This window comes from Pleurodeles waltl, chromosome 2_2, assembly GCF_031143425.1.
Source record: "Pleurodeles waltl isolate 20211129_DDA chromosome 2_2, aPleWal1.hap1.20221129, whole genome shotgun sequence".
In the NCBI taxonomy this organism is placed as follows: domain Eukaryota; kingdom Metazoa; phylum Chordata; class Amphibia; order Caudata; family Salamandridae; genus Pleurodeles; species Pleurodeles waltl.
In genome coordinates, this window is record NC_090439.1 from 943,483,913 (window position 1) to 943,496,958 (window position 13,046).

Sequence of the window (13,046 nt, forward strand, 5' to 3'; positions counted from 1 at the left end):
ATAGTAAAAATATAAAACAAGAAAAATCCTACACCGATTTAGAAAGTAGAATAAAATGTATTAAATGTTTTCATTCCAAAACAACAAAAATCCAATCAGTAGAACCAGAGGCATGCAATTTTAAAGGTTTCAGGTAAGTATATCACCTAAAAGAGCAAAGCCCTAGTTGCCGCTATCTGGCCATGCAACACTGGATAAAGGTCACAAGTTCAGGTCAACTGTGATGGAGCACAGTCCGGATACAGGGACCAGGTTAGTACTGCTGAAAAAGTTGCCCACTCAAGTCCATCACAAAGAGTACTGTTTGCACTGGCGAAGGCTACAAGGAGCCCAGAGAGTATTGTGGATGGTCATCGCTGTAATGAGAAGAGCAGGCTGGGCAGCAAGGACAGTCATTCCTGTAACATGAAGATACTTTTGGGTGTTGCAGATGGTCACTGATAGAGATTTGAGTTGGTTATAGCTGCAGGTTGTCAGTGGTGTAGCACAAAGCACAGATCTCAAGTTGCTGGTCATCACTGGCAGTTGCTGAAGTGCAAATAGTGAGGTTCACCATAGTACCACATTGGCAGTCCTCATGGGGGGCAACATTTTGGTGTGAACTGGTCCATTTGTGGTCATGAAGAGCCCAAAACTTCAGGATTTCTCCTTGTGTTCAAGAAGGTACTCAACTGATGCCACACCAAGGGTTCAGGACCTGTGAGGCACCTCTTGGAGATCAGAAACTCACTCCAGCTGAGGCCAGCAGAGCTCAGGCAGATCCATTAGCAAGTCCAGTTGAGGTAGACCAGCTGGGTAATTACAGAGAGGCCCCTGGAGCTTGTTATGTTTGTGTAGCTGGTAACATGACAGAAGCTGACCCTTGGAGTCAATTCAGCCTTGGTTAAATGCTGCAGGTCCAGTCTTCCTTCCCAGCAGTTGGGCAGACTTCAAGCAGCAGGGTGTCCTTCTTCTTTAATATCCACAGATCCAGGAGTGTACTGAAGAGTACGTCTGAGAGACCCATTTTAACACCTGATGTCCCCTTGGAAGGTTTTAGACCCCCCCCACCCTAACACAGAGATGTCAGAAATGTTCTGACTCTGTGTCCTGGTCCCAGTCTGTCAGTATGTACAATAGGCTATTGTGAAGTCCCTTGTGAGTATCCAGGGCCAGTGCCATTGAAGTGCAATTGTGGTTGGTGACTGATCTTCCCTTCGTATTAATTCAGGATGGCCCATCCTGCCAATATCCAGACCCTCCATTGTGACACTGTCTGGGTGGAATACACAAAGGCCAGCTACACCTATTCATGTGTCCCATGATACAGACTGAAGGGATAAAATGGTTGGGACAAGAAAATGCCAACTTTCGACAAGTGGCGTTTTTCAGAATTGTGACTTAAAATTTGATTTTAGCATTAAAAAGGGTCTTAAGTTACAATTCCTCAAGCACCAAACATGACATTCACACGCGTTCCCACACAAAAGTTGTCACTTATTAAATGTAATAAAGTAACCCAGTGTTATTCTTTGGAAGAGGTGGGCCTCACAGTGGTGAAATACGAATCTGTTTCTTTTTTCACTACCAGGACATGTAAACCTAAAACCTATATGTCCAACTTTTCACATACAACACACTCAGACCTATAGGCTGTTTAGGGCCTAACTGGGGGGTTACTTATAAGTGATAAAAAGGAGTTTTAGACCTGGTAAAAGGTTTATTTTGTTAGGTCCAAATGGCACTTTAAAACTGCACACACTAGCTGTAGTGGATGGCCTAAGACAGGTTTGTAAGGGCTACTTAAGTGGGTGACACAATAAGTGCTGTAGGTCCACTTCTATAATTTAATTTACAGGCCTGTGTACTGGTACTACCATAATTACTATGGATGTATAAATAAATTAAATGTGCCAATTGGGTTTGAGCCAATTTTACCATGTTTGAAGGAGAACACAAGCACTTTAGCACTGTTCAGAGTTAGTAAAGTGTGCAGAGTCCTGGAGCCAACAGAAACAAATTCAACAAAATAGCAGAAGAGATGGCAAAAACTGTGGAGGTGACACTGCAGAGTGGGCCAGGACCAACAATATAGAATTATGCATAAGGTATGTGCTCTTGCAAAAATGCATATCCAGGTATACAGTTCCATTCTGCTCCTTATCCTACCTGAGGAGGATAATTTCCCTGTGGCTTTCCACTTTTTGGGGTGTTCTCTGCCTGTTCCCACCAAAGAAAAATATTTATTTCTGATATTACCAGAGCTACGAGCCATATCCAAAACACTAAGGTTTGTGGGTTTTGGCAAACTTTTTAGAACATCCCAACTCTGGATCACTCACTCCCACCCCTGTGTAGCAAATGTTCTCTATCAAAATACTAAACTACTGTGGGGCATGCTATTATACCAGATTGGGGTACTATTATGCCTGAATAAACCAATTTAATAATGCAACGTCACTATTGGTCAAATGCTTGCATGCATAAATTTAGGCATTTGAATGTATAAGCTTATTTTACATATACAAATAGATATGAGTATTAGACACAACATGCCTGTGTTGTCTGTGATTATCTGTGCTTGAGGTATTGAGAGCATCGATGTACCACAAGTTAGCAATATATCACAATTTAATGGAGTTTTGGAAAGTCATATAATATAGCACATACTGCCTTCCATTATGTACTACCTCCATACTCCAATATTTTAATATCTTGTAATGTTACTTTACTATGCTATTCTTTTAACTTTACCACAGTCACAGATAAAGAATAAACTGTTTTAAAACATAGACTATTTAGGTAATGTGGTCCCTAGTCTTTACTCTTAAATATTAATTTTCTTAGAACCATGCAGCAAAACAACTACGGATTTTTACACAGTCCATTTAAGCAGTACACCTAACATTGATAATCAATCTGAAAAAAAATTGGAAAAATATTTTTTTCAAAATATAAAATATAAACTTACTAATGCATTCCGGTAGTGGTTTGTCCCAGTGACTATTAGGCTGACATACTAACACAGAAGATCCAAAGAGGTAATATCCTGGATTGCAGTCATAGAAGACCACAGTTCCATAAGTGAAGTTTCCATGTTCTATTTTGCTTTCTCGAATTGAATTCTCAGGAATCCCTGGATCAGTGCAGTTGACCACTGTGCCAAAAAAGAAAGAAAAATTTATCTTTTTTTGCATAAATGCTGTTTATTGTGATTTTTTCAAAGGTACATAAGAAAGATAAAGGACAATCTAGGGGCTTTATACAATGTATTTGCAGTACATTTTATGCCTGATAAAGCAGGCTGAGACATAGTACATCTTATACACAGAAATACAACATGAAAAACTGAGAAAAGGGAGGGAACCTTGGCAGGTCCTGAATTGGGGCCACCAGACACAGGTTGATAAAGTGCAATTTAGGTATATGTTATGTCACTGTCTATTGTCAGATGAAGGTCTCATTAAGGGGTAATCCAGGGAAGGGCATTTATAGAGAGTGTATGTCCATGGCTTGCAAAAGGATAATGTTCCGGGAGGGAGGGAGATTAGCTCTTTTTAAAAATTGCTACAAATAATCACAATTAGTTCACCAAAGGCCAGATAATATAATATTCCAGGGTGCTGCTAGCTTTTTAGATCTGTTCTAATTTGCATAGAGGTGCTACTTTCATATTTTGCAACTAGGAAGATACAAATATTAATGCTGCAATAAAATAACAGCTACCAGCCCAAAAATAAAAGTATCGAACAGAACAAATAAAGGGGGTTATTCTAACTTTGGAGGAGTGTTAATCCGTCCCAAAAGTGACGGTAAAGTGACGGATATACCACCAGCCGTATTACGAGTTCCATAGGATATAATGGACTCGTAATACGGCTGGTGGTAAATCCGTCACTTTTCCGTCACTTTTGGGACGGATTAACACCTCCTCCAAAGTTAGAATAACCCCCAAAATCTCTACTAGGGAAGTTATAAAATGTCCTCAATTGCCAGATTTAGAGAGATGTTCTTTCTCACTCAAAATATCCACCTTGGCTGACCTATAAAGACCAACTGCTATTAACAAGAGTGCGCAAAACCAGCAATATTGGCAATACCTCTATAACTAGGTGTTTCTGCCAGAACAAGTACAATTATTTGATGATTTTCTCTAGAAGCTCTTGCATGCACTATCCCAATCCTTAGACCAAGTGCTGTGTGAACAAGAACCACCTGCAGCAAAGGTTATCCCATGCCCTTATTCAGGGTTGCGAACCACACTGGCTGTATCATAATGGGCTCTGCTGGCAATGAGCCAAACATTATTCCTGTTTTTAGGTGCATGCAATGTGATAAGATAAATCATTTAACACAATATTTCTCAGGGTTATTGCATTATTTTAGTCAGCACAGCTTAGAAACAGAAAGACGCAAACCATGCTCATGGTGCTAGACTGTCTAACAAAGAAGCTCATAAACAGAGGAACTCAGCTCTGTGCTGAGGCAGTGGAGCCTGTGACGATACAGCCCCTTGTTTATGCAGTCATAAATAGCTCTACCAAGCTGAGTAGCATATGACTCTCATTCGGTATAAAAGTCAGAACTAACAATTTTCTCATCTGTGGCGTTATATTTAAATGAATTCTGGACATAGTTATACAGTTCTAAACACATTTTAATACACATTAAAACATTTTTGCTGTACTCAAGTTTCTGTAATTTTACCAGTCAAGTACAGTGAAAACCTCAACTCTGAAAGGCTTCAATGAATGTGTAATATCTTCTATAGTGTTATCTCTGGGTTCTGGTGACATTTACAAACCACTTGCCCTTTAGGCTCATGGCTTATATCACTAAAACCCTCAATGGCAATATTGGATTACAATACAGTGTTCCCTGTTATGTAAGAGCTCTCTCCCACTCCCTCCTATTAATACATGCTGAAACAATATGAGTTATTTGACCTCATTTATTTTGATTCTGTTAAGCAGGCATAAAAATAACTTGAGTTTCATGTATCAGTTTAACCCCAGTGGGCGACAGAACATTTCCAATATCATAATGAAAAGTGCTACTCCAGTGGGTTCACATACTGTTATTACTTTAGAACATATGGAGTTACAAATTATGGAGAAAAAATAGTGAGATAATAACAGTTTGGAAGGATTTGATTCTAACACCTAATACTGAATATAGCTTGCTATAATTACTCAAATCTTCTATATTTTTCATTTTCAGAAATGTGCTACTTTGCTAATGCAGCTGTCATTGTACTATGTAGCACTGTTTAAACATTGTTGGTACATGGAAATTCAAGGCAAAACCTACATGATATTATGGTGTGGCTTGTATGGGTTTATGTTTTTTATCCAGTCTTTCTTCCATGTTCATGTGGGTCTTTATCAATTACTTAATTTCTTTAAATACTTTATCTCATACTGTTAATTATGTTATGTGGTATTTTATATAATATATGTTTGGATTATAAAACATGACAAAATGTGAAAGTACTGATTTAATAAAGTCTGCTATTCTCTTGTAAGATGGTTTGTGAAACCATGGGCACTCTTTGTCTAGAGAAAAGCTTTAGTTACAGCTGAAACAAGTTGACAGCCCCAGTAGAATCAGCAAAAGGTGGCATATTATATGTTCAATGCTATTATTGTGAAAAAACACCTGCAAACAGACAAATATGTGCTCAGCCGTAGCCTTGTTCCGTGAAAAAGGCCAGGGCTGAAACGCGTTGGGAGGAACTTTCTGTGTGACAGTAAAACTTTCTGAAACTGGCTGGAAGTGTCCTGACTTTTTTCTTTTTATTGTAAGGAAATAATTTTATATTATTCGTGGATTTCCCGAATCCATGGTCAGACCGCCATGTGAAGAGCCTCGGTGTGTCGGGAACTGTTGGGTGAATATATATATATATATACACACACATACTAGGGGTGGGCGGAGCTCACAGAGTTCTCCTCTGTGGAATTCCGTGGAGTTGGTTTACAACTCAGTGGAATTCCACAGAGTTCTGAGAGCAGCAGAGTGCCCACAGGTGTGAATGCGCCTGATCTTGGAAGCATCAAACAGGGTTGGCCCTGCTTTAGAGATTGGGTCCATTCAGGCCAGGGCAGCTGCCTTTTTCAGGTCTCTTGTGCACTGCACATGGGACAGGCAGGTGCACAAGAGGCCTGAATTGCCAGGCCAGAGCGGTAGGCAGCAAAAGCTGCTGTTTCAGTCCTCTTGTGCACCTGTGTGCACAGTACAAAAAATAAGGACTTACCTGGGTCTTCCCAGGGGTCCTCATTGCCAGCGGCCTGGCTCTCTGCCTCCCCCTGCCCCTTGCTCCCTGGCTGCTGCCGGTGGGAGGCCTGGATGCAGAGCTGGCGAGCAGCTCTATCGCCAAAGTTGGGCAGAGTGCGCACTGCAGCCCAGTTATGGGCCACACAGTGTAAGCACAGACTGTCTATGCTTGAGCTGTGCGGCCCATAACTCGGATGCAGTGCAGACATGGTGAGCTCTGCTCCGCTGGTGGGGCCAGCAGAGTTGTTGTTCGAACTCCTCAATCAAAATGTAGCGCAAATTGCCAAAAATATAGTTAGGACCAAGTTTCTATATAAAATGCGCTTTTTTTACTTGCCTATATCTTTGACGCCACTTGACGAATCTTCACAAAACTTTCCAAAAGATTTTGCCAGTCCCGTCAGCTGCTGCCTGGAAAGTTACAGGGTGATCCGTCAAGGGAGACTGAGAAAATGGGGGTCCAAAACAAGTTTTCCCCATTCATTTCTCAATAGGGATTCTGAACAGCAATAGCGCAAAAGCTACTGGATGGTATTACACTAAGATTGGTAGGAGGGTAGGTCCTGGTCCAGAATGAGTGTTTACTTGTTTTAGTGTAATTTTGTTCAGTAGTTTTAGAGTAATTTAAGAAAATCTGAATTTGTATATCTAGGTAAGCGAAGAATTTGCGGCCCCTCCCGATCTCTTGCAGAGATCTGATTAGCTAATAACACTTCAACAACAGAAGTTGTTGAAGTGTTGTCAACCATCTTGGGACTTGGCTGAAGCTGAGTAACAAAACATGTAAAAAATAAAGAAAAGGTGGCAGAGTATGAACACCCTGACCCCTTAGCTCTAGTGGTGGGGTCCCCAAGGGACTCCCCAGGGCTAAAAAGCATTTTTTTTTATTTTACAGAGGGCGCTAAGTGGATCCAATAATCCACTGCTTCATTACTATAATGCCCCTGAGTGGGCCAAGTCCCAGGGGCTTTTGTATATTAAAAGCGAGGGGGCCTCTTGGCCACCACCTCCCTGGGGCTTATGCGGGGAACCGCATGCCCCCGCTGCCCTGGGGATTGCCACCTCCCTAGGGCTATCTAATGTGTAAGGTGGCTGTTCTGCTCCTTCCGCTGCCCCAGGGATAACCACTTCCCCGCTGTGTTTAGGTAATAATAAGCAGAGGGCCTGTGGCCCCACCACTTCCCAGGGACCACCACCCCTGGAGCAAAATGCAATTTATTTGTGGAGTGGAGGGCTGCAGCCCCCCTGCTGCTCCAGGAACCACAATCCCCTGGGGCAAATATTTAAAATAAGAAAGGGAGACCACCACCCCCTGTGGCTATGTCCAAGTTGGAGGGGGACCATGTGGCCCCCCTCTTGGAGCCACTGAAGGCCCTGGGGGACGACCACCCCCCAGGGCTGGCTCCTGCTATGTACCGGGGTGCCCACACCCGGGATATAGCTGTTTGCAGTGGCTTGGCTATAGCTATGAAGCTGCAGCTGAGCCACAGCAAACACATTGGGTTTTGAGAGCCGGACATGTAAGACAGGTCCTGCTGTCAAAATCCGAAGCTTTCATCTCTGTTTGCAGGAGACAGAGATTCAGTACTTCAGCGAGCACGGAGCTACTGTCAAAGCAGCTCCGTGCTTGCTGAAGCTATGGCACTGCCAGGGAATACTTAAGGCTTCCCCTGCAGTGTCACGTAGCCAGTAAGGGTTTTTTATTCTTTTTTCTTTTTTTTTCATATAAATAAATTGGACTGGAGGGGAAACCTTGAGGGCTCCCTCATGATCCCAGCTAGCCCATATAGGACTAACAAAAAATAAGCAAAAAAAAAACATAGCTCAGTGTGAAGGTTTGGGGGTTCAAGTCAAACTTGACTCATTTCCCTTATGCTTTTTTATGAATAAAATAAATATTAACTTTTTTTAAAGCAAGAATTTGATTTTTTTATTTTAAATCGAACATTAATATCTTTTTACACACTAACGCACCCACTAAAACACTGATGTATGCACTCTCACCCTCAGAGAGACAGCCACTATCACACCGATTCTCACACCCAGAGAAGCTGTGGCCAACTCCTGCCGTGCACAGCTAAAGGGCTGTGAACAGCATGGGTTGTTGGGTGGTGTTGAAAACACACACACACACACACACACACACACACACATATATATATATATATATATATATATATATATACACACTGAAAAAAACAAAGGTTACAGGGATGTTATAGCTAGGAAATAGCATTAAAAAAAGGTTAGACATTCACTGAAAAAAACTAAGGTTAGAGGGATGTTGTAGATAGGTTCAGATTTTATACGCACAAAACCATAGCGATTCAACAGTTTTAGTTATACTTATCTCAGTTTACTATAACTCATGCTCTAAAGTAACTATGACTCTCCCCCACCATGCACAGGTTTCTCATCAATCATTTTATTACAAATATTGGATTTATGGTGTAAAAAATATCATAGAATATGTCATTATTGCCGTAATTTGTGGGGTAAGTGGCAGTGCATGACGAGGGCGTGAGTTATAGTTAACTTAGAGCATGGCCCCAGTCCCCTAGCCAATTTTAGCCCCTGGGACCCCATCCCAAAGGGCCAGCCACTTCTTCCTAGGAGCCCTGGCCCCGCCCCAGGGCACCCAGTATGCACTTTTGTGGAGCACAGTGGGATCCACAAATCCCCCATGGTCCCATTGCTCGCACACACCGGGAGCAGCAAGAAATGCAGGAGCAACTGTTTCATTTTGACAGCGTCAGGAAAACAGATGAAAAGTCCTCTCCCAGCAAGTTGAAGCAGTGTTCCTGCTCCTGCCCACTGGTAGCAGACCTACTATTTGCTCTCACTTGACAGGAACTGTAATAGCTCTTGCCAAGTGACAGAAAACTACTAATTCACTTGGGTGGACACATTGGGTCATAGGGAGCTGGTCCTCGGGGTGGCGGTCCCCAGGGCCATAAATAGCTCCAGGAGGGGGGCCGCCATCGCTTTTTATTTTTTTATTTTTTTATTTTTTTAGGCTCAGCCCCAGGGAGGTGGGTGTCCCTGGGCCAAATATGGCTCGGGAGTGAGGGCTGCACAGCTCTTATCCCCCTTGACATCACAATCGTGGCCCTGGGGAGGTGGTGGTCCCCGGTGCCCTACTGGGCAATGGAGAGGATCTAAGCAGCCCCTCTCATATTTCTAAACCAAGCCCTGGGGAGGTGGTGGTCCCTGGGGCCTTTAAGAGCAGTGGGAGGGGGCCACACAGCCACCCTCCAATAAAATGCTAATTTGGTCTGCCCCAGGAAGGTAGTGGTCGTAGGGGCCAAAATCAGCCATAGGGTTATTGATGTTTGTCCCAGGACCTAGCCCACCCAGGGGCTCAACTTTGAACAAGCGCAGGAGACTGTGTTATTTTTTTATTTGCCTCCAGATTCACAGATCCTCCATGATTTGTATGAGAAAATGTTTTTAAAAAATGCTTTTTGACCCTGGTGGGGTCCCTCAAGGACCCCACTACCAGGCATAGGGTGTCAGGGTATTTGTACACTGCCCTATCCTCTTTTTTTAACCTGTTTTTATGGGACCTGGTGGAGTCCAAGTCCCAAAACAGCTGCCAACACTTCCTGGTTGAAGTGCAGGGAGCCAATCAGATCTCGGCATGAGATCTGTCAGATCTGCAGAGCCACGCATCCCTAAATATACATTTTTGGTTTTCTATTAATTGCTCTAACACTATAGAAGAGATTTACACCAAATTGCAAAAAAGCCTCTTTCTGGACCAAGAGCTAGCTTTCTGCCAAATTTAGTTTAGTTCCATCCAGCAATTTGGGCTTTTGTTGTGCTAAAATCTCTATGGAAAATGTAATGGGGAAAGCATGTTTTGGGAGCACCCTTTCACTCTGCTCACACTTGATGAATCACCCCTAAATTTTCAAGACAGCAGCTGAGGTGAGTGGCGGACTAGTTTTGAAAATGTCATGAAGATTTGTCAAACAATGACAAAGTTACTGGCAAAAAAATATATTTTCCTATGAAAACTTGGTCCTAACTAAAACTACCTACTGGTGACGACCAGTAAATAATAGAAAGGTAGACCATGTTTTCATAGAAAAAGCATTTTTTTGTTTTCCTAACAACTTTGGTGATGTTTGACAGACCTCACAAAATTTTCCCCAAAAAAAGTTTTCCCACCTCAGCTCATAACTGGAAAGTTTTGGGGGGATCTGTCAAGTGGGGCCGAGAAAAAGGGAAGTCTCATAACACAAGTTCCCCACTTCATTTTTCAATAGGAACTGTACGCACATCTATAGCCCAAACCCCTAAACGGATTTACACCAAGCTAGAACTTGATCAGGAAAGTGTGCTTTTGTTATATGGTGTAAATCTGTTCAGTAGTGTTTTAGCAATTCATGCTCAAAAGCTTTATATATTTCATGACGTGGAGCTGAAAAATCACAAACTGAGATCTGATTGGCTGCCACCACATCAACAACAAAGTGGTGGAAACCATCTTAGGATATGGGACCCAGTCCCAAGTCCTATCAAAAAGACTTAAAGGGGAGGATATGGATAACCTGACACCATAGGTCAGGGAGCATACATGTGTTTGCTCTCGCCTGGTGGAAGCAATTTAAAATCTTCCACCAGATAGTACCAAAAATGCCTTCCCTGTCTGCAGAAGTACAAGTAGGGAAGACAACCCGGCTCCAACCAAGCAGAAGAGTTAAACCATACTCCTTTCAGCTAAAACATGTGGGGAGCTGGTTGGGGCCACAGTGGTCCTGGGGCTCCCTGTGGCCCCCAAAGTGTGGTTTGTAGGTGCCCCTGGTAGACAAAAGACCACTTACTATGGCCCGAGGTGATGCTGTCCCCTGGAGCTGAGGAGTCTTGGGGAAGGGGTCATCAAGCCTGCCTCACTTCCTAAATAACATACAGCTCTGGGGGATGGGGTCCCCGGGCCCTAATAAGTTTTGAGGTTAGGGCCACACTCCCCTCCCATTTTTACAGGATTTCAGACCCTGGGGCTGGGGTCCCCAGGGCCAATTAAGGCTTGGGAGGGGGGCTGCATGACCCCGTCTCTTAACATGTGTGTTTTGGAGCCGGGGGTTGAAGTCCCCAGGTTTTGAAGGACAAGTCTATGCCATTGAGCTGAACATAGTGTGGTGTTGGCAGATGCAGGAAGGGTTTGCTGCCTTCTGGTGGGTTGCCCACTGTGGATGGCCAGAGGCCACACATGTCAAGCAGCCATGTGAAGCTTGTGGTTGACTTCCTGTAGGGGGGCTTGAAGGTATATCATACATGATGTCATAGAACATGTCACGAATTATTTAATATGTGTGGTCAGAAGCAGTTAAAGGGGGTCCTAAGTTATAGTTAGCTCTGCTAACGATAACTGGTGAATTTCTGTTTTTTTTTTTACTTCAAAACATTATGTTGGCACGGACACATTTACCTAACTATAATTTTTTTGTAATGTTAAGTAAAATCTGATAACAGTTCCCAACCATAGCATCACGTTAAGGTATGTTTTTTCAGTAAATTTCGAGTTTTTTTTTTTTTTTTACGTAAAGTAATATTTTAATACCATATCTAAAGCCAACACCCTCCATGCATGCCCTTTGGTCATGCATGTTGGGGGATGGATGGCTCCAGGACCTGTGGCCAACCACCCCTACAGGCAACCAACCCCATGTTATGCACTGCCTTTGGTCATGTGCTGCATAGGTTAACTGAAGTTCTTGGCTTGCAGCTAAGCCCTGCGTCCAACCCCACCAGGCAGCTAGGCTCTGCACAGCCTTCAGCTGTTCACAGTGGGTGGTTGGCCAGAGGGTCTGACCCTAATCCCCCCCCACACCCACACAGGCATCCAACTCCAAGCTACACACAGCTTTCAGCTTCTGAAACCCCTCACAGGCAGCTTACCCCTTCGCAACCCCATGACCCACCCAGCCTTTGGCATGCAAAGCGTAGGATTGGCCTTTGGGCAGGAGAAAATCCATTCAGTGGAGAATTATTTTTTATTTTATTTTTTTAAATAAGGAAGGAGTCTGCCCTCCCCTAGCCTTGTTAGGCCCCGTGGACCACATTCCTCTCGGCTGAGTTCTAAGGAGAGGGGAGTTTGCCCTCCCTTCTAGAGCTTTATTAGGACCCAGGACTCCATCCTCCAGGGCCAAATGCAATTAAAATGGGATGGGGGCTTATTAGGTCCTAGAAACCCCATCCCTGGGGCCAAATTCCCATAAAAAGGAGAGGGGTTGCTTGAACCTCCCCTCCCCCCACCCTCCACCGAGTCTTAATAGGCACCAGGGACCCCATCCCCAAACACTGTTTATTAATGTGGTATAGATGTGTCAAGTACACTAGTCAATTTGCATACATTGCATTTCCTCACTGATATAACACTGTTCTAGGCCTTTCAATTGACCAATTAGAAAAAAAATATGATACTCTGGGTATGCTTGCACATTAAAGCACCATCCAGAACAAATAGCCTGGGCAATGTTAATGCAAGGTTTCAGAAATGCATTGGTTCCTCTTCTATCCATGTTAAAGATCTCTTCAAGTGAAACCCCCAAATTATCAGACACAGAATATTATTTAACACAGTCCTGAGGAGCTGCAGTATCAAAAGATTTGCTAGCGCTGGCATGCCTTGGATAAGGGACCATAACACTTTTTTAGAAGAAGCTGAAAGCTGCAACAACAATGTTTTTAGTCATTTAGTGAACAATGGCACTGACATGAGCACTGTAGTGTATGATACCCATTGAAACCCTAGGGGTCCTACCATATAAAATCCCATGTATGTA

At 43.2% G+C, this 13,046-nt stretch overlaps 1 protein-coding gene across 1 annotated transcript in view; it reads right to left on the bottom strand.

The window, feature by feature from the left end:
- The window catches only part of CSMD3 (CUB and Sushi multiple domains 3), a 2,682,374-nt gene that overhangs the window by 263,780 nt on the left and 2,405,548 nt on the right, over positions 1 to 13,046 (bottom strand). Inside the window, exon 55 of the mRNA XM_069220640.1 lies at positions 2,951 to 3,136. Coding sequence (XP_069076741.1) covers positions 2,951 to 3,136 — 186 coding nt within the window. The remainder of the gene's footprint in view (positions 1 to 2,950; positions 3,137 to 13,046) is intronic.